Below are 22,381 nucleotides of genomic sequence, written 5' to 3' on the forward strand. Positions count from 1 at the left end.
ATCGCGCAGGATCTTATAAGTTAAGATTGGCAAACTTATTTATTTCTGGGCCTTTTTTTTTTTTAAAGATTTTATTGGGGAAAGGGAACAGGACTTTATTGGGGAACAGTGTGTACTTCCAGAACTTTTTTCCAAGTCAAGTTGTTGTCCTTTCAGTCTTAGTTGTGGAGGGTGCCATTCAGCTTCAAGTTGTCCTTTCAGTCTTAGTTGTGGAGGGCGCAGCTCAGCTCCAGGTCCAATAGCTGTTGCTAGTTGCAGGGGGTGCAGCCCACCATCCCTTGCGGGAGTTGAACTGGCAACCTTGTGGTTGAGAGCCCACTGGCCCATATGGGAATTGAACCGGCAGCCTTCAGAGTTAGGAGCACGGACCTCCAACAGCCTGAGCCACCGGGCCAGCCCCTTCTGGGCCTTTCTTAATTTCAGGGACTAACTTTCTAGGTAGTAAGCATTCTGTCCCATTAGAAAGGTAATTCTGTCCCATTAGAAAGTAGAGACTTGATGAACATCTGGCAGGGACAATAGAGAAAGATTGCTATGATTATATAAGCAGGATATAAGTTTTAGATTTCTTGAGGCCCTTAATTTTCTGATTAAGTTCTAGAAATGGAATTCTGTCTGAAGACTTGAAATTATAAGCCTCTGTAGTTAATAGTTGCTAGTAAGCAGAACTTTGAACATGTAGAGAATGGATGTTGGAAGTCTAATAAGATAATGGACTTCTTTTTTTTTTTAACAGTTCAGGCATTTAATTAGGTCCTTCTTAATTAATTTAGAACACCAGTTTGTGAGGATAAACCCCATTTGTGAGAGCAAACACAGAGCGGAGGTAGCCCTGGAGCTGAGGACCAGCTTTGATTTTTGGCAGAATTTGCGAGTCCACAGCTTTCTGATCAATTTTGCGCTGCTCCGTAATTTCATATTTCTCTTTCTCTGTGTTGAAGATCTCCCCCTCCTGGTGCCTGGGCTTCGCAGCTTCTTTTTGAAGTAAGCGTCAGTGAGATGTTTGGGGATTTTCACACCACTGATATCAATTTTGGTGGAGGTGGCGATGACAAATTTCTGGTGTGTTCTACGCAGAGGAACTCGATTGAGGGACAGAGGTCCAGTCACAAGTAGCAAGCCACTGCTCAGCTGCTTCAGGAAAACCACCCTCTTGCCTCTGTGGCGCCCAGTGAGGATCAGAATGGTCCTGGGAGTGATGCTGGCCCGCAGTTTTCTCACATGCTGACTGAAGGGTTTCTTGCCATGGCTCAACAGCTTTCGAGGCACATCTTCAGTAGGATAGTATCTAGGCATTTTGCGAAGTTTAACCACTCGGGTGCCACCATTCTTGTCGCCACCAACTGGTTTTGTGACAGTAGCAAGAACCTTCTCCTTCTTTTTCTTTTCAATCCTGGATTTAGCTGCTGAGTACTTCCTCTTGTACATGGCCTTTCGGGAATACATAGCTGATCGGGAATACCTGCCGATTCCTCTGACCAGGACAGGGTTTTGGCTGCAGTGCGGCTTCCCCTTCTTAGGCGTCTTGGCCTTGAGGTTAGCCTTCTTCACCTTGCCACCAGCATCAGCCTTCTTGGCTTCAGGTTTCTTCTCCTTAGTGTCTGGCTTCCCAGCTTTTTCACCCGCCATCTTGCAAGTTGGGGAAAACAGGAAATGGACTTCTGAACAGTAAAGCCGTTTCAAAGAAACTTGTACATAATAAACGAAGGCTGAAGATACTGACAAAAATGTAAATCTTTTTCAGTTATCTTACATAACCATAAAAGTCTTTTCTGTGGTTATTTATAAGAAGTTCCTTTTTGAGGCAGCTATTTTCCAAAGATTTGATGTGTTGTTTTTTGTTTTTGTTTTCTGTGAAACGTGACTTTTAATCTCAAAATGTAACTTGCTAATGAATTGTTAAGCATAACTATCCAAATTGCCACCTCTGTCTTTCTGTATATAAAAGGTCTTGGCAGAAGAGCCTCAGAACCTCTTTCTCTTCTCTGTCCTAAAGGAGAAATGATAAGTCCGTAACTGAAGAAAAATCTTTGTCGTAAAGCAATGAATACAAGAGTCTTAATTCTTGCTCTGGAAAGTTGGACTAGATGATCTCTAAGGCCCCTTCCAAATCTTAGGTCTTTTCTAAGTTTTATGTAGCACCTGCAGCACGCATATAAGGAAACTAAAAGGTTATAGCAAGAATTGTTGTTCCCGTTTTGGTATGTGTGCTGGCGAGCATGTATTAAGATTATTAGGAAATAGTTCCTGATATCAGAAAAGACAGAAATGGTACGTGCTGTGATAAATAAACAGCTTTAAAGGAGAGGTCACATCTGGTTTGGAGGTGGGAGCTTAGAGATAGCTTCATAAATACAAGAACTGGTTTATAAAGAATACCTTAAAGAAGAAATTTAGGTGTTTAGAGGGTGAGGGAGCAGCAAAGAGTAATAACATTTTATAACTGAGGGGAAACTTACCAATTACCAAGTGCAACCCACTCGTTTTATGTATGAGCAAAGGTATGAAAGCCAGAAAAAAAAAAAAAAAAAAAACAGGAAAAAATAGGAATTTAGTTTGGCTGGAGAATATAGAGTGATGAATAGGGAAATTGAGAATAAAGGTGCCACTTTCATAGTTTTTACAGATCTCCCTAAAACCTTCCCTGATCTCCTTGGGCTGGTATTGATTTTCTACTCTACACCTCCTGAACTTTCGTTTAGCATTTGCTATTTCCTTTATCCTATCTGGACTGTTTATTAGGGATCTTGTTATTTTGATTGTTAGTATCTTGAGGAAGAGATGGATTTATATCAGCTACTACCTCAAGTTCTTAGAGCACAGTGCCTTCAGTATAATAAATAGTAAATTTTGAAGGGATACGTGAAGGAAAGGGAACATAAGAGTGTTGGAAATTCTTTTTTAAATACACTTAGGTCAAAAAGAACTCTAAAAATTTGGAAAGGATTTGCTAGTTAGGGCAAATTACTTGATAACGTACAAAGACAGAAAATAGTACAGTAGTTCTCCGTTATCTGTGGTTTCCCTTTCTGCAGTTTCAGTTACCCACTGTTAGACGCAGTCCAAAAATATTAAATGGAAAATATTAAATGGAAAAGAGTATTTTCAGATCATACATTCACAAAGGTTATCAATGAACCCCAAGTAAAAATTAAATAGTATCATTTCCCTATATGTTTGGAAATCAGAGTGAAAATGTTCTCTCAGAAAATATTTGTTGCTTCCAGTTCTGATACTGTTGAACTGCCCTTAGAAACACTCTAGTTGCTTTCTGCTGTGTGAGGGTGACCCTCAAATAACCAGGGCCAAGCAAGAGTATTTTAACCGTTCACTTTGAGAGTAAATCCAGTGTAGTTAATGGAATTTCTATGGAACCTTACTTAAATAGACACCTGTAGCTTTAAAACTATAAAGTCATTAACTGGTAAAACAATGACATGCCAAGCTTAACTTCCTGAGTGGGGTTCTTAAAGATACTGTAGTGTTGGGTCATCTTAACATTTAATGTTTTCTGTTCTTCTCTTTAGTGGTTACCCGGGCTGTCCTTACCCACCTGGTGGTCCGTATCCCGCCACAACAAGTTCCCAGTACCCTTCCCAGCCTCCTGTGACCACTGTTGGTGAGTAGCCTTCAAAACTGTATTTCTCCACATAAGGAAAATTAGAGTCTTCTGTTGTGAAAAGTGCATTTCACTTTTTTTTAATTGAATAAATTTGACATGTAACATTGTTTAAGTTTAATGTGTTCTGCATGTTACTTTGATAGGTTTATATATTATGATTGCCATTATAGCAATATTACATTGCTATAATTATAATACAATATTGTCTATATTCATTATACTGCACATTCTGTCTCTTGCTTATTTGCTACTCATTACAAATTTGTACCCTTAAACACTGTCAATCTTATCTTCCTATTCCCATGGTTCACCTTTATATTGAAATGTTAAATTACTCTTCCTTCTTAGAGGAAAAACTCTTAATGGCACCATCCTAGAATCTAAAACTTGAAGGGATTTATCATCATGTTAATGAGGCTTCCATCAGGGCATAAAAATTAATTTGATGGACTCTTACTACTCTTTCCTGTGTATAACATATTTTTACTCATGAACTTTGTGTGGGTTGAACTATTAACTGATACCTAGTTTTTTTCTAGCCTAACTGTATGTAAAAACCGATGAGCATCTTTAGGAGAAGAAAGCACCACTGGCTAATATGAGTGGGTCAAGTAAGACAAATTATTGTGGACCAATAGTACTTGCTTTTTTGTGTTCCTTACTAGACTTGCCCAAAATGTAATAATACTTTAAGCAAATAGAATATTTCTTCAACTAAGAAGAAGAACATATGCAGCACAGGAACTTATACAGACTCTCATCGTATACAGACTACGTGCTTGTCTGCCACCACCTGTGCCACCATATCTGCCTTCTCCTTCTTACCATACATCAGTTTTCTTTGCTTCTGTCCACTAGATCTGATCCTAACTTATTCAGGGGCATCATTTCAGCTGTTCTCGCTCCCTTTTTATCAGTTCTTGTTCTTTGCTGGATTGCTCTCATCAGCACACAAAAATATGTCCTGAAATAACCTATAAAAAAATCCTCCCCTCAATTCCATTTTCCCTGCCACTACTACTCCATTTCTTCATTACCCTTGTAGCAAAACTCCTTCAAACAATTATCTGTACTTATCTTCAATTCCTCTTCTCCCTTTCACTGTTAAACCCCCTCCATTCGGAATTTCCCTCACACAATTCCACTAAAACTGCTTCTGTCAAGGTCACCAATGACATTTATGAGGTTAAATCCAATGGCTGGTTACAGTTTTCTACTTACTTGGCCTGTCAGCAGCATTTAAAACAGTTGTTTTTTCCCTCCTTTATACAGTTTCCTCTCTTATTTTCCAAGAACCCACCCTCACTTGGTTTTTCTCATGTCTTAACTGGTATACGTGCTATGTCTCCTTTCCAGGTTCCTCCTTTTCCTAATGATGGAGCTCCGTCTTCGTCCTCGTCATTCTCTATACTCACTCTCCTGGTGATCTCCACCAGTCTCATAGCTTTAAATACTGTCTCTATACCCATAGTCCCCAAATTTATATCCCTAGGCTATACCTCTCCCCCGAACTCCAGATTCTTACATCCAATTGCTTTCTCAATATCTCCACTTGGATATTTAATAGACATCTTAAACTCAACGTGACCAGAATTAAACTCTCAACCTTTCTACACAACTTCCCTGTCTCCACTGAGACCTACTCAGTACTCGTGCTCTAACTTCTACATCATCCTTGATTCCTCATCAATAACATTGTCTTCAAAATTTACCTAGAATCTGATCATGTCCTGTGCTGATCTAAGTGACCATTATCTCGTGTAATTTACTTCAGCAGCCTCCTGAAAGGTTTCTTTGATTCTATCCTTGGCCTCCTATATCTGTTCCTAAGACAGCAGCAAGGGTGATCCTATTAAAACATAAATAATGTCATTCCTCTGCTCAAAACCTTTCAGTATTTCCCCATTTCACTCAGAGTTCAGGCCAAAGTTCTTAGGCCTAGAAGCCCCTGTGTAATCTGGGTTTCCTCCCCATTATTTCTCTGACTTCATCTCCTACTGCTGTTCTAAGATTTGTCCACTGCCTGTTTCCTTTGCATGGAGCAGTCAGGTCTACCCTGACCAATCAGCTGCCACCACCACGAGCCCCTGACACACACACACACACACACACACACACACACACACACTCCCAACATCACAACAGTGATATATAGAAGTTTGATAGATAGACGTTTATTGATAAATATTTTGCTGACTGCTTCAGCGAATGTAGGATCCTGTGAAGTTTGTTTTTCTGTAACATTTTCTGGTAAATTGTAACTATCCTGAAATCTGACATAAATATCTTTCCTTCAAAAAGCATTTCCTTCCACTGTTTTTGTGATTGATACCTTCTAGTTACTGAGGTTCTAGTGGCATGGTTTTGATTTTTTTTTTTAAATTTTTAATGTTTTCATCCATACTGTAATGTAGCTCTTTCTATAATTGAATTTAAATCATTGAGTTAGAAACCTAGTGATGGGAGATCTTTTAGTCCATAAACAAAGCACACTAAAACTTGTTAAGCTCTCCATTCTTGTTCAGGCATCATCAATAAAATGGGAATCGTGCTATTTTGTCACCCTGTTTCTCACTGAGATGATAGTATAATTCCTTTGATTTGTAGAAGACTTCTGTTTATAAAGATCTTTTATATGTTGACTCACTTTAATGCAACAGGTACAAAGTATTTTACAGCTTACATACATCCAAAAAAAGGAACTTGGGTGAAATGGTATATTTAAAGTCAAATTTAATGTCTTATGTTTTTAGAACAGGTTATCAAAAAAAGTAATATTCTATTGTGTTTTTTTAATTTATTGGGGTGACAGTTGTTAGTAAAGTTACATAGATTTCAGGTGTACAATTCTGTATTATATCATCTATAAATCCCATTGTGTGTTCGCCACCCAGAGTCAGTTCTCCTTCCATCACGATATATTTGATCCCCCTTACCCTCATCTTCCACCCCCCACCCCTCCTTACCCTTTGATAACCACTAAATTATTGTCTGTGTCTATGAGTTTTTCTTTCTCATTTGTTTGTCTTGTTCTTTTGTTGTTTTGGGTTTATATACCACATATCAGTGAAATCACAGGGTTCTCTGCTTTTTCTGTCTGACTTATTTCACTTAGCATTATATTCTCAAGATCCATCCATGTTGTCACAAATGTTCCTATATCCTCTTTTCTTACCGCCGAATTGTATTCCATTGTGTATATATACCACAACTTCTTTATCCATTCATCTATCGAAGGACAGTTTGGTTGTTTCCATGTCTTGGTCACTGTAAACAAAGCTGCAATGAACATTGGAGCACACGTGTCTTTATGGATAAATGTTATCAGATTTTTTCGGTAGATAACTCAGGAGAGGGATTGCTGGGTCATCTAGTAATTCTATTCGTAATTTTTTGAGGAACCTCCACACTGCCTTCCATAACGGCTGCACCAATCTGCATTCCCACCAACAGTGTATGAGGGTTCCTTTTTCTCCACAGCCTCTCCAACACTTGTTGCTATTTGTCTTGTTGATGATAGCCATTCTGACTGGGGTGAGGTGATATCTCATTATGGTTTTTATTTGCATTTCTCTGATGATTAGTGATGTATTTATTTTATTTTTAAGAGTACTTTCTTACTAGAAATAAGTTACCGTTTTATGATAATCTAGGATATCCTTTCATGTATATTTTTCTAATCTTTGTTGCTTGACTACTTGACTTTTTTCATCATGTTTTAGCAGTACATTGTGCAAAACACTGTTGAACTTCAAAATTATAATAAAGCCAAGCAGAAACATAAAGGTATCATTTGAATATTAGAGTTCACAAATAGTCAACATTTTCTCAGTCTCCCAGTGGTCATTAGGATTTGTGCTATTGATATTTGTACTACTGAGCCCATGAGAAAGAATGAATGTGGTTACTTTATCCTTGTACTTTGTGGAACTTGATAGTTTCACTTTATAGGGTTTGATTTGATGTTGTAAAACACCTGTTTGAAGACATCATTAACATATGTCTTTATTGTTGACATGGATGCCTGTGCAGGTGTATTTTTAACATTGCCAACAATACTGAAGTAAAAGAACCACTTAAAAATGAAGTAATAGAGATTGCATTCTTTATAGCAACCTCTTCTAAGAAAGTAGTAGAAGACTGAGGATGGATGCAGATCTTAGATCTTAAAACAGCTCTTTATGACTCCATTCAGTGTAAATTTTGAACAACAACATTTTGTTACCTGAACAGACAGCTTCCTGTATAACCTGACTTAAAACCGCCTTCATGAGACTGGAGCTCTCTGAGGACATTGACTAAGCAATGAAAGCAGCTGGTGGATAATGAAAAACCTGTTGATGATGCTTTTCCATCAGCTCTGGGCAATTGTAGTGATATTTTAATATTTGTATTATTTAAGGGAAGGAAAAGTTGTGATCTGTAACTTAAATTCTTCCTTTAAGTAATTTTAAGACCAAATGTATTTTTTGGATATCATCTTTGCAAGTGGCTACCAAAAAAACATTTTCTACTGTAAGATCAGTGGGAAACAATACAGAACTCGGACAGCTTTCCTTAGATTTTCTGTCCATTGTAGACATTATTTGTCAATAAAGGCATCAGAAGGAAGGTAAACTTTTCTTGCTATCTGAGGATAAAACAAATTTAGAAAACTTAAAAATTTAAGTTTTTATTTCTTCAGATTAAAGTATGTGTTTCTTCAGAGTGAAACATTTTTGTTAGCACTAGGCATATAACTCATCAGGTTGGCGCTGCAAAAACTGTAAGAGAACTTGAACTTTGTTTGAAAGGTTTAAAACTGCTTGACCACTACCAAGTATAAAGAATAAGTTTATGAGACAGCATTAATACTTGTTTATGTTCTCTTAATAGCAGATGCCAGAAGAAAGCAGTGGCAGGTATGGATATGTGGTCCTTTGTATGTTTTCAGGAATGAGAAACGGGCACTCAAAAGCTTTGGTCAGCAGCTGGGCATTTCCATGGAGAATGCCAGACTCCATTGGACAAGGAAGAGTGGCTTGATGTGGGATCAGTTAATTCCCAGCTTGATATGTCCATCGCACCGTCTGCCAACCTCCTTATGTGCTGAGGGTACACTTAGGTGGCAATAATCTGGGAGTAATGAAATGGTTGGATATTGTCATCTGAATTAAGAAAGATTTATCTAGCAAATTTCAAGAATGCTACTATAGTGAGGTACAACATGGTACCCAGAAAAATGTGGTGCCACTCAATGAAACCTCCATGTTATGAATGTATGTGTGAAGCAAGTCAATAGACGATTGGCTTCTTCATGTACTTCATCGGAGGATATGCTTCTCCGCCATACTTCCCTTGTGCCAGAATCTTTAGGTTTATTTAATCTAGATGGAGTTTTTTTTTAGCACCACGCTCTAACCAACTGAGCTAACCGGCCGCCTTAGATGGAGTTTTTTTTTAATCAGAGAGTGGTACAGATGTCTTCAACCTTGTTTTACTTACTAGTGTTTTAGAAATTTTGATGTATCTGAGTGGGGGAAATAACAAAATGAGGTGTTTCTGGCCTAGGACTTGACTCTGAACAGAATCTGTTGTTTGGACACTTTGGGTCTGTCATTAACATTCTTGTCTTTGAAGGGAATCATGTAGCTAATTCACATCTCGAGGAATAGTTCTTTGAATCAAATAATACATGAAGGTTTAGATGTGCCTTTGGGATATATAACATTAGTTTTTCCTGTGTTCAAGTGGAAATCTATTTCTAAATGGAAAGTTTTGTTTCATATATTTGAAGTAATGCTTCTAATTTATTTTAAAAGATGCCGTCAAACGAATGAGCCCCGCATTTTTACATACAACTCTTTTTTGGTATTTCCAACACAAAGTCTTACATAAATCTTTGGTATTAGAAACCTTTTCCTTGATATTCATGCTGTGTACTTTTTTCATAGTTTATCTTGGAAACTATGGAAAAGTTTATCTTGTCATTTGTCCCATATTCTACTTGCATGTTTTTATTCCTGTTCCTGATAACATAATATTAACCTACTTTGCAAAGGCTCATTTCAGAATATCTTTGGTAGAGTTGTTCACTGATCATGATGGCCAGTAGAAGCTTTGGTTATCACAGTATTAGATGGTCAGCCCCGTGACCTTCGGTGGCCCCTCCCCTATAATTCAAATACCTGTGTAATAGCTCACAGTCATGGTTCAAGTTCCCTGCTAAGCTAGCTCAGAGTTTTTCTTTTTTAAACCTATCAAATACTAGCATAAAGTCACTGGGTATATAACTTACTGGTCTTGCTACACAACATTTCCTTTACATTGTTGCCGTAGGACTTTGATTTATATTTTATAGGGAGCTATATTAGGGCCCATGTCAAATTTCACTTTGACTATTTTTAAAGCAAAACACAAAAATACTGTCATTTAATTTTAGTCCTAGCGATTCAGTATGTACTAACCAAAACCATACTTTTAAAATGGATCTTACATTTACAGAATAAAATAAAACTAATTTCTACAAAACCTCAAAACCATAGTTCTTGAGGACTCTTTCCATTGTCTAGACTCTGTTGAAAAGTTACTTCATGTTACATTGAATTTGTTGATTCATCCCTGGTAGTCAGCAAATAATGAAGGAACAAACCTGTTCACATCGAAAGAAATAAATAAAATGAAATCTAACTGGTAATATGTATTGAAACTTAAGACAAAGATCCTTTCTCCTATTACTGGAGAAGCAAAACAGAAACTGCTTTGTCCATGACTGTGTATATCTTAACCAGTTTCACCTACAAGATCCCTAAAAAGTATGGGTATGAGCATCAGGTGAGACAGTAGGTGGTGTGTCTTCACCGTCACGACCGCCACCTGGCCCTTGTCAAACAGGAGGAGATTTAAAAGTTTGGCAATCCCAGTCTTGGCGCAGTGTAAAAGTTCTCTTCTGGAGGTTCATGTATTTCAGGAGGCTGTGTAGATGATTACAGTTAATTTATAATTTGAATTCCTAGACTTTAGGCCTTTAATTTCTATACAGTATGATTTTCCATTTGTTATAGTTTAATAATAGTGACATCTTTTCCGACAGTCGTTGGTTGGGAGCTATCAGGCAAGATAACTAGGAAACTGAGTATTTAGTGGATGATGCCCCTCCTATCACATTTAACCTGGTGTCTCGGATATATGAATACCCTTATATGTGATAATTTTGGACAAAGAATAGTACTCTAGCAAGTTCCATAGTAGCTCACCTGCACCATCTTATGTGGAATGATGTTTGAGTTTAATTCATGTGATTTTGTCTAAAAGTAAAAGGTGTAGTCTTAATTATTGGGTTATCATACAGTATGACACACCCAACAGTACACAATCTGGCCTCCATTCTTTACTAGAAACGTATGAAGGATAACCCCTAAAGCCAATACTAATACAGAATTTCTCTTGGAAAACTTCCCAAGTACTGTATATCTCAACCTCAGAGTTTAATAACGTCATTTTAATATTTTGTTTCTAAACTCAGTCATAAACAAGGATCAGAAACACTAAGTTTGGAAGGGCATTAACAGATATTTGAGAAACCAGTTTACCTTTATTAAAGTCAAGTTTTGAAATGTCGCAAGTGGAAAACCCTGTACGTGCTGCAGCTGAATGATTTTATTTCCGTATTTTCCGTTCATCAGTCCATATTTAATAGGCAAAAAGAAAAACTGCAGGAAAATAAGAAAGCTTCCTATTGTGTAATATTCCTTTGAGGATAGAAGCTAATAAACATGACAAGGTTTCCTGGACTGTCTCGTCCAAATGCTGCTCTTCCTTCTCTGGCCATCCTGGGTTAGCGAGTTGGGCTTACAGAAGCTGTCCATCCAGGGTATGGCGCGCTGGGCCCCTGGCGCGTGTGGTGGACTAGTGCACACGTGCTGTGTGTGGGTTTTGGCACCTCGCCTCCAGTCTTCCCACACTCGCTTTGGGAAGACCTGTCTCCTCTTCAGGTAAGGAGCATTTTCTTCCGGTTCTAGCCAGTCAGGAAGTCTTGAGGGCAAAAATGCTAATGGCTTACTGTGCTAAGTGTTAGAACTGTATCTGTCACAGTAATCCAAAACAGTAATGATAAATTTTGAAAGCTTAAAAATACACCTTCAGTTTGAGGGATATAAATGATAAATGTCTACATATTACTTTGTTTTGTGCACCTGAAACTAATAAAAAAAATACGCCTTCATGTAATTTAACCATGAATTTGAATTGTTTTTTTAATTAATAAATGAAAGGAAGGAGAAGCTGATTCATTTGGCTTCCTGTAGTTATTCCAATAGGATACCTTTAACATTGTACCGTGTTTCCCCAAAAATAAGACCTAACCGGAAAATAAGCCCTAGCATGATTTTTCATGATGACATCCCCTGAACATAAGCCCTAATGCGTCTTTTGGAGCAAAACTTAATATAAGACCTGGTCTTATTTTCGGGGAAACACAGTGGATTCCTAAGTTACTCTCTTTTACAAAATAATTTTGAGGCATGACTTTGATTCTCACCCATTTTTCGAAGGATGGAATTTTACTGTCCTTCAGATTAATTGACCTTTGTGCTTACACCTGTCAGTAGCTAGCAGCTTTCATCTTTTATGATTATGATAGTTGAATTATTTTATTTTCATTTCTTTTTTGAAATAGTTACTACTTTTGTGTCTCATTTTAATAAGGTCCTATGTACTTACCTACACTTTTGAAAACTTGATTTTTTTATGTAAACTAATTTAAATCCTTTCTTTGTAGTGTGTGTTTAAGAATTGTAAACCTATGATGGCTTTCTTTAAACTTTTTCTTGTGGTTATAGAAACTTTCTAGAGCTTAAATAAAGAATATTGCTCTGATAGTGTTTAAAAAGATAAATTGAGATGTCCTGATTTCTTTGGAAGAAAGTTCCATAGCCTGCACCGCGCCTAGCAGTACTATTACAAGCTTACATATTCAGAGACTATAAATAAAAGCCTTTGTAAGCAACTTAACAAATTTGCTTGGTTTGCGCTTAATAGCATGAATCAAAATGCCGATCGTTGGTTAAGATGTTCCTCCTGCTTCAGAGATTGACCAGTGTTTTTTTTTTATTATTATTATAACAGGAAATAATACGAACTTGATCTAATGATCACATGGGCTTGATCCAGTTTCTGAGTAGATGTGCAGTAAGCGAATGATTGTGATTGCTTAGGCACCATAGGTTGCTCTGTCGCATAAATGCCAGACCGAAGGCTCGTATGTGGGTCTGAGCAGGAACGTGCAGAAGTAGAAATGCTGGGCCGGTTATTCACTTTGCTGATTAGCAGTGAGGTCAGAAAAGTTACTGTTCAGTTAACTTGTATTTTACTTTGGGGTTACCATGGGTTCTCTAATATAAATGAGCTCCTTTTTGAGTTATAGGAAGTAGTGATCACCCGTAAGTACTGTTAAAAGATAAATAAAACTGATAGTCTTAAGTGTTTAAAGATGGCTTAAAATCAGGCATTGTGCGCTGGTGCACTCTGAAGGTGATTCACATGGAATTACCAGATCATTGGTAGGGCACTGGTTTCCTAATAGTAGAAAATTTGTCTTGTTTCCTTAGGAAATTAGCTTAGTGATCGGATCCTGACATTTAAATGCTTTGCTTAGGACTGTTGCTCAAAACCTGTTACCTTTTCAGTTACTACGAATCTGGAATTGTAGAAGGGCACTTGTGCAATCTGACTCTGTGGGTAAAGGTCAGTGTGTGGGGACTTGAGGGATGCCTGTTTGCCACAAACTCTTCTTAACCCAGGGCTCGTTACAGCGGATATAAAGAATATTAAAATTTCTCTTAAGACATCGTAGGGAAAAAATTTTTTTTTGTTAGAGATGTGATCCAGAAGATGAGAATCTTCCACCAATTTTATTTTTGTTTATATACAGAGTTTCTTGAAATTCATTGAAAAAATTCATTGAAAAAGTTTATTGAATTTTGAACTTAAATCTGGGTTTGTTTGTTTTTTTTGGCATATTTCAGATCTTAATTACAGTTCTCTCCTTTTTAGAAAGTAGATGGATTTAAAGTGTTGACATAAGCTGTATAATAAGGTCTGTGGGATAAAGGAAAAGATTAGGCCTAATCTTGGCATTTATAGTCTCCTCAGGATGAACTGTGACCTTTACAGTAAGCCAGGCAACTGCTGCCTCATCTTGGTTCCTGTTCTGAGTGTCACTGGCTTTAGCTGGAGACTTATTTGCAAGGACTTATTTGGTGCTCTGAGGTGGCATTTTCTTTTAACATATTTTATCTAAGAGAAACAGAATATAAATTCCAGGATTTAAATGTATTTTTAAAAATGGGAATTTGAAATTTTAGTGTAAGTATAACTTGATCCATTTTAATGTAATCATTTTAACAAAGTTCATTGATGTGTTTGTGTGTGAACAATCCAGGCTAGTTATAAGAAGATCCTTAAGCCTTTATTAGTTCGGATAACTTCTACACAGATAAATGGAACACTTTAATTGCTGCATATGATTGACCACACATTTGAATATCTCACCATATTCATAACATTTGGGTTTCCAATCTCTGGGAGAAACATTGTCCTGTCTCATAGGAACCATAGTAAAATTTCAGGTAGGATATGATAAGCCAAGATCTTTTAAAAACAAGTTTTAAAATTCCCTAATATATCTTTATAAAGTAGGGACTTAATGAGAGATACCGTCTTTACTAGTCATTATTTTGAAAATTAGCCCTTTTGCTCTTTTAAGGACTTAATAAATTAGTACAATGTAAGAAACTAGATGTTTTGATTTGGCCTAAAATCTGTCCAAATGAACAGTTGTCTTTAGGTTACATTGTATCTGTGAAAGGTTCTCATGAACTAAGAGTTAACTCTGGTATGTTCTATTTTGTATGTTTAGTAAGGAAGGAAAAATGTTACCTTTTTCACACATCCTCATTTGAGGTACACTAAAGACAAGATGAAGGGCAAAGATGATGAGTGAGCCTTTTGTCTGTAGCGAGAAGGTGACACACTTCAATGGGCTTAAACTTTGATTTGGGAGAAACACGAGGTGTAAATTGTAGAGAAGTCTAGAGCCATAGCCTAGGCCATGAAACCCGAGGAGCTCATTGTGGCTGGAGAAGAGATGGGCAAAGCTCTAGCAGGGAGCACACCATTAGTATAGGACCACCCTTGGGGTCTGCTGTGATTATATTTTAAAATATTATAGAGTCATAGGAAGTCGCAAAGATCGTACAAAGAGGTTCCATGTACCTTCCATTCAGTTTACCCTAGTGGTTACATCTTGAGCAATTACTGGAACTGATTTTTAAAAATTAACCCACTCCCATACTTCTATTATAACTATCACTAGAGCTAAGTTACTCACGATCTCCGCCAGGACTGGGGACTGTGGGTAAAGGGGGTTATGACTTGGACTAGGGAGGGTCTGTGATTCAGTAACATTTCAAGACAACAGACTTGGGGCTGCCTACAAGTATGCAAAGCTCAGCAGTGATTTAACTTCTGTATCTGCAAAGCCTTCGAGGCATTTACAGAAATAACCTGATAACTGCTATTCTATTTATTTGCTTTATACTTTATGTGAGATAGATTGCCATGAATGTCAGTGTTCCTGATTAGGTGAGACAACACCCTCAGTTACCTGTAGAGCTTGAGAAGTCCATAAGACCACCCTCACTTCTGATACCAGTGGCAAGTTTGGGGGTCCCCAAGACCACCCTCAGGTCTGATAATTCTCTAGGACTCACAGAACTTACTGAAAGCTGTTATATTCACAGTTACGGCTTAGTACATAGCTAAGAATACAGATTAAAATTAGCTCAGGGACACACATGGGGCAGTCCAGAAAGTTCCAAGCATAACTTTTCTAGTTGTCCTCTCCCAGTGGAGTCGTTTACATATGTAGAGTATTGCCAAGCAAGGAAGCTTTCCCAAGCCTTGATGTCCAGAGTTTTTCGTGGGGCTTGATCACAGATGGGAGACTACCCTTGTGGCTGACCTTTCATCTCCAGCCCCACCCGTGTTGAGCTGTTACTGCATGGCCCAAAGCCCCTACCACAGATCACACTTAGACTACCTGGGGTGGCTCAAGGCCCCCAAATAAACAGCAGGACAGTCCAGGGGCTTAGAGATCCCCCCAGCAGCCAAGGGTAAAGGCCAGGCCTCTCTTTGGGTAAGGTATATTCTTTACTGCACAGGACCAAACTATGAAGTATTTTGTTTGAACTTTAAAAAAACCCCAGAGTACAAGAAAAGGCATGTTTTCAAAGATTAGGCTTTACCCAAAACTTCCTACAAGATACTGTAATTTCAAGATGAAAAGGGCAGCATGGAGTACTGGCAAAGGGGGTACGCGGTTACCTAAACATCGGATAGGCCACCACTCACGTTACAAGCCAGGAATCGTAGGGCATCCTATATTTCGCCATTTGGGGGGAGGGAGGTTTGCAATAGAGAATAAGCTGGAAACTTAACTGGTCTGTATAGCAAAAGGGGAAGGTTGTTACAGAAACAATCTTTTCCCTGTATTAAGTTGTTTCAATACAATTTTCTCATATTTATAATTGCAGTTTGCATTTTTTTCTAATCTTTTGAACTTGTTGTGAGAAACCAAAATTATAGTTTTTACCTCCCTGGCAAAAATGGCAAGTCAGAGATTGAATTATGGGACTATTTCCTGGTAAAAATTTGGCTGCCCCATTGGGGACCGGAACAGTGTCTTTAAAGAATTTGACTCCAGTAGGGCTTAGCACTAAACTGTGGTAGCTATTTAGGCAGAATTGAGTAAATGGAAACAGCGATAGTGTTGAAATCTGTGATGTTAACTGTTTCACTTTATTCACTTTTCAACACCCTTTCCCATACACGCCCCTTTGAGATGATGGAGCTTTAGAAGTTTGGTCTTCTGACTTTCAGGTAGTAGAGATGTTGATTTGATCTTTCATTTGGTTTAATACTAATCATTTATCTTGCAGCTTATCTATATTTGTAAGCAATTTCAATAATTATCTCCGTCTCCATCCCAGCATAAACTAAAAGGAAGGAAGGTCCCGAAACCACATCCTGAAGACGGGAACAATCTGGGACTTCAGGGTGCCTTGCTCCAGGGCTCCTCCTAGGTCTTCACTGCCCTGTTGGTTTCAGGAAATCATTCAGCAGTTTGCCGCTCGTGAGTTTTAGTGTTGAGGAAGGATAATGAGGATTATACAGCCCCTCCCTTTGGAAAAGTTAGGTTTTTAAACTGAGAAATACAGTGAGAACTGTTAAGAAAGCAGATTCTATTTGTTGTGTTGGTGTTTGGGGAATTAATTATGGTTAATAGAGGAAGGATCATTCGTAGAGATTAGCCGTGACCATATTGAATGATAGATGAGGGAATGTGATACCCAAGAGCATTAAACATGTTAAGTTTAGAATGATTAGAGTTTGTTAATGGAAGAGGTAGAGATGGTTATGGAAAAAAACATGACCGTCTAGCAGGTAGTTAGAGCCGCCAGTCATTTGCAGGCTTTTCAGGAAGTTTGCCTTTTCTAGGTTCTGATTGTTGTAAGTGTTGTAGCAAATGTGGACCATATTTTTAGGAATGATACGGGGTGTGATGTCAGGGCCAGCAAGTAGTTTACAGCAGCAGCAAAATATCTGCTTAAAAAACAAAATCACAGATGGATTACAGCAGTGTTTCCTAACCTCTTTTTCTTTATCACACCCCTCAGGAGCCTTTTTAGACATTTCTTATTCATCCCGCCATGAAGTGTTAATACCATAGGTTATACTGTATATCTGTTGATGTACTGTATGTACATCTCCACTTTATAAAGAGAGCACGGGTTTATTTACCCCCCCCCCCAGCCCGTTTGCATGCACTGTAGGAGCGGTGTCACACCCGGGGAATGGGAGGAGAGAGCTGCGCGGAAGCCTGCACTGGAACGCGGAGCTAGCACTAGAGAGAACGGTTTCAGGTCATCCAAGATTTGGGGCCAAGAACAGAGCTGAATAAATGGAGCTTTCCATAGCCAAGGACACAGCTTAACCAGAGAACCAGAACAAAAGCAGAATAGAAAAAGCAGAATTTGAATAGACTAATTCAAATCTGGAAGAAAGCAAGCTGTCTTCCTGAGAAAAGGAGGTTAATACTTCTGAAGGGTGAGGAGTCAGGCACCTGGAGAGTGTAAGTCTCCCATCTAATGGCTTCAGTCTTTGAAGGTGTTCAGAGGATTTTTTTGCCTTTGTGGAAAGAAGGTACAAGAGTGCATAGAGCTTAAAGAAAGAATGAAAAGGATTGAGGCTTTGGGTTAGGTTATGGCAGGCGAGGCCTTTGGGGATGTGACGGAGAGTGAGCGAGCTGCCTTGGTTGGCAGCCTGTGTACAGCCTGAGGGCTGGATAATGAGTCGGCTGAGGGAGATGCTGACCGGACACAGGAGCAGTGGAAGGTGTGAGAGGGAATGAGTGGAGATGTGGTGAATGCGGGGAGGTTGCTGGTATCCATGGGGGTTGGACAGGAAAACGGTAAGACAGCTTCACTAATCCGGAGTGACCAGACCAGTTTATGAAATGCAGGAGTTGTGATCAGATAGCACCCCGAAGAGCACGTGTGGCATTCAGACAGCAGTTTCCTTTTACAAACAGTACCTCAGGGCCAGGAAGGGGCTTGTAATGGATGCGAACATGAGTGGTGAGAGTTTGGGGACATTTTTACAAACAGATTAAAGGGGATTTTTTCCCCCCTGATGAGTGGAACTCATTGTAAAGGTGATCAAAATTTTAGCTCAAAGTGGAAGTATTCTGTTACTCTGTATTCATTGTAGGCAACAAAGGTTAAATATACTTACAATAATTCCTCACATGGTATTCCATCAGCCATATTTATACATTTGCTGAGTGAAGACCTTAACTGAAGAACGTTGATTGTCCTAAAAAGTATTCATACATGTGTTAATGGGAGGACCTTTTGAAGACAATGTCTGAAATGGATCTGAAATGTGGAAGGAAATTATGTAAGACACTGATTAGGAAAGTGCATTTTGGAAGAAAATAGTAAAGAATCTGAAAATAAGTTTATCTGCTGGTGAATTTTTTGGACGTCATTCTGTTTTGCTCATCTGTTCCTATAAAGAGTAAAGGAGTAAAACCTTGCAGAAGGGAAAACTTATTACTCTACAATCGTTTAGGGATACTCGGCCTGTTCTCTATTCTCTTACTGGCCTCTACAGCGGGTTCCTGTCACCTTCAGCTTTGCAAGGAAGCCTGAGAATGGACTTGGTCTAATTCATGTTTCTCCTTGGTATAAATGTGTTGTTCCATGTGTTGGAGATTTAGGAATAATTGTAATCTGTAGGGACATAGCATCTGCTTTATTGAGAAAATAGTTAATAGTTTGGGCTATGCGTAAAGAAAGCAGGTAAATATGAATTACTAGTAATCTCTTACAGGGAAAGTATTTCTGAATCAACTCAGATTTTAATTTTATTTTTGATGAAATTGTGACATTTAACATACAATATTTCTTCCCTCCCACTTTGAAAGTGTCAGCTCATACTTTGTCCTGTTTTCTGAAGGTTTCTGAGAAATAAGTAGCAAGAGCTTGGGAAGTAAAGGGTTTTTTTTGTTTTGTTTTTTCCACCTTTCATCTGCAGGTCCCAGTAGGGATGGCACAATCAGTGAGGACACCATCCGAGCTTCTCTCATCTCAGCGGTCAGTGACAAACTAAGATGGCGGATGAAGGAGGAAATGGATCGCGCCCAGGCAGAGCTCAATGCCTTGAAACGAACAGAAGAAGACCTGAAAAAAGGTCACCAGAAACTGGAAGAGATGGTTACACGTTTAGATCAAGAAGTAGTAAGTAACTCATTGAAAATTGGTTGCTATTTTTAGATTGAATTGTAGGCAAGGCAAAGTTCTATGTGTACCTCGTTTACAGTGGTCATTGTGGATATATTAATAGAGTTCTGAAAATTAAACATGTCTTTAAGCATGTGAATATAGCTTCTCTATAGCTTTGTTTAAAATGGAGCCTATGTGTGGAATTGGTTGGTGTTTGGTTGGGAAGCAGATGGTATTTAGTGCATTTTTGCTTGCACCTTCACCCTGGGGGATGCTGTTTTGACCCAAAGGAATACTGTTTTTTGATGCTTGATATTGCCAGACAGTTACCAGGAAATAAGAATTTTAGAGAGCTCTAAGCCATGGTAAAGATCCGCCGACCTTGCTTGCAGATCTCAGGGTCAGTTCTTTTTGTTTCCGAGTGTTTTGTGAGCTATATTCCAAGTGTCTTCATTGAGCCCTTCTAACTTAATAATGCAGAGATATATGGGTGACGTAAGAACTACAAATAAACGTAGTGTTTGCAACCGTTAGCTCTACGCTTTCTCACATTTTTATCAGGCTGCTGTGCCCTGAGGAGTCAGTGTGGGTCAGCCCTGTGCTTTTGTTTAATGATGAAGTAGAGGTGCTGGCATAATGTGACATCTTGTGATTGGTGTTCCGGGTTTAGGGTTCTCTGTGTTGAATCCTCTGTATAAACTGGGGCTAGTTAGTCTTTTGTGGCAGATGCCCACTTGTTTAGAAGAAAGCCGCCTTTTATGATTTTCATGTAAGGAACCTCCCGGTGGAAAGTATCTTGCCTGGTGGCTTAGTTTGCAATGTCATTTGTCAGTGACAAGTGACAAGCTTCTCACTGCCACTGAAAGTGTTCAGACAGGGTATTCCCAACGTTACTGTTTTCCCTCAGCATACTAGATCACTCCTTTTCCTCTGCCTTTGACCAAATGTGCTATTTGAAACATTAATCTCATCCATGAGTGTTTACACATGGCTTTTTTATTAGCAAGTCTGTTTCTGGGAGGTTGAATTGTAGATGTCTGGCAAGCAGGTAATTATGTACAATTAACATAAAATCATCACGACTGTTCTGTTTACAGGCTGAGGTTGATAAAAACATAGAACTTTTGAGAAAGAAGGATGAAGAACTCAGCTCTGCTCTGGAGAAAATGGAAAATCAGTCGGAAAACAATGATATTGATGAAGTTATCATTCCCACAGCCCCACTCTACAAACAGATCCTAAATCTGTACGCAGAGGAAAATGCTATTGAAGACACTATCTTCTACCTGGGAGAAGCCCTGAGGCGGGGAGTCATAGACCTAGATGTCTTCCTAAAGGTATGTCTTCCTCATCTGCTTTCCAGGATTGGGGAGCCTGTGTTTTAGAGGCACTGACCTTGAAAAGCACAAACCAAGAGGGTTTTTCTAGGATGAGGGTTAAAGTTCTTTACCTTCTCAAAAGAAAGTGAGGTACTCATATATGACTGTAAGCAGTGTCTTCTCACCTCCAGAGGGCTGAGGGTCCGTCTGAGGGGGGGAAGAAAAGTAGGCTTGTGAGTGCAGGTCCCCCTCCCAGGCAGCACCAAGCTGAGTGAGTCAGGAGGTACAGTCAGATTTCCATTGGTTCTTTCAGGTCATAGCCTCTAAACTGAGATCACTAACTGCCCCATCCCCATTGGTTTTTTTTTTGTTAATTTTGGTAGAGTTCCATAATTTTAAGACCTGTTTCCCCAGATCAAACAGCCCTGCAAAGTATCGGGCTGCCCAGCCAGTACTAGAGCACTTCTGAGTGAAAATTGTTTCAGGCTTCATGCTATTGTGCAGACATGAAGGAAAGATCCAGTAGGCCAAGTCTGGCTACTGGTCTGGGTGTGTGAAGAACCCGGCTTTATGACTAGCAGCCACCCTTTGGGTAAGCAGTCCAGCTGCTCCCGGTGCTTCAGTGTACACGCCAGGCTGCTTGGGTCGCTTGCAGATCTTGTCTGTATCACTGTGACAGAGGCCAAACCGCTTTGGACCTTGTGTGAGCACGGGAATGGCTGGGTACAAACCAGACACCCAAGAAAGGACCTCCTCTCTACACTCCCCTGCTTGGGCAGCGTAGCCTAGGGAAAGGTGTACGTGGAGAGGCGAGAGGTGTGTGTTAAGCACTGGCCTTGTGAGGTTCATCCCCACCCTTCCTAGCCAATGAGGAGTCATAGTTACCAGAATTTTCTGTACCTGTTGTTAGGATCACAGTACAAGTTTCCCTGGCATCTTGACAGTCTCAAGATGGAGCTCAGCCGGCAGTGATGGTGCTTTCCTTGTGAAGTCAGCCTTTGGGAGGTCTCAGAAGATTTCCTTCCTTAACACAGTCTGCCAGCATCAACCTGCTGGAGTTTAAAAAGCCACATGTAATGAAGGGCTGGTTCCAAAGGAAAGTTCAAACAGAGTTAGGATTCTTAGATCCCATTCAGGTTACAGAGTGTCTGATACTTCCGGCCTGGGCCTGGGCCAAAGCCTTTCTAAACTGTTGAAACCTTTCCCTCCTCCCAGCACGTACGTCTTCTGTCCCGGAAACAGTTCCAGCTGAGGGCACTAATGCAGAAAGCCAGAAAGACTGCTGGTCTCAGTGACCTCTACTGACTCCTCCGGTACCAGCTGGAGGTCGGACTCTCCTTGAAGCATTCTTCTCTTCTTTTCTCTGATCAGTAGGTGCCCAGAATAAGTTATTGCAGTTTATCATTCAAGTGTAAAATATTTTGAATCAATAATATATTTTCTGTTTTCTTTTGGTAAAGACTGGCTTTTATTAATGCACTTTCTATCCTCTGTAAACTTTTTTGTGCTGAATGTTGGGACTGACTATGCTAAATAAAATTTGTTGCATAATTTTTCCCTTCTTTATTTAACATCTTTAGGAAAAATCCATGAAACCTTAATAAAAAACCCAGCTT

At 39.1% G+C, this 22,381-nt stretch overlaps 1 protein-coding gene and 1 pseudogene across 3 annotated transcripts in view; one reads left to right on the forward strand and one right to left on the reverse strand.

Annotated features, from left to right (window-relative positions):
• TSG101 (tumor susceptibility 101) overlaps positions 1–22,381 on the forward strand; it is a 41,830-nt gene that overhangs the window by 18,058 nt on the left and 1,391 nt on the right. Inside the window, exons 7-10 of one of the 2 annotated variants that reach the window (XR_013994168.1) lie at positions 3,528–3,619; positions 19,259–19,461; positions 20,544–20,783; positions 21,981–22,135. Coding sequence is in view for 1 of the 2 variants with exons in the window: in XM_081062469.1 (XP_080918595.1) it covers positions 3,528–3,619; positions 19,259–19,461; positions 20,544–20,783; positions 21,981–22,070 (625 nt within the window). In the remaining variant the exon portion in view is untranslated. Of the gene's footprint in view, positions 1–3,527; positions 3,620–19,258; positions 19,462–20,543; positions 20,784–21,980; positions 22,317–22,381 lie in introns of those variants that run through there. The other variant, XM_081062469.1, reaches the window with a different exon arrangement.
• LOC308503280 (large ribosomal subunit protein eL6-like) lies at positions 644–1,637 on the reverse strand (annotated as a pseudogene). Its single transcript has one exon. The product of its transcript is annotated as a large ribosomal subunit protein eL6-like (transcript).

This window comes from Rhinolophus hipposideros (assembly GCF_964194185.1).
Source record: "Rhinolophus hipposideros genome assembly, chromosome: 10".
In the NCBI taxonomy this organism is placed as follows: Eukaryota; Metazoa; Chordata; class Mammalia; order Chiroptera; family Rhinolophidae; genus Rhinolophus; species Rhinolophus hipposideros.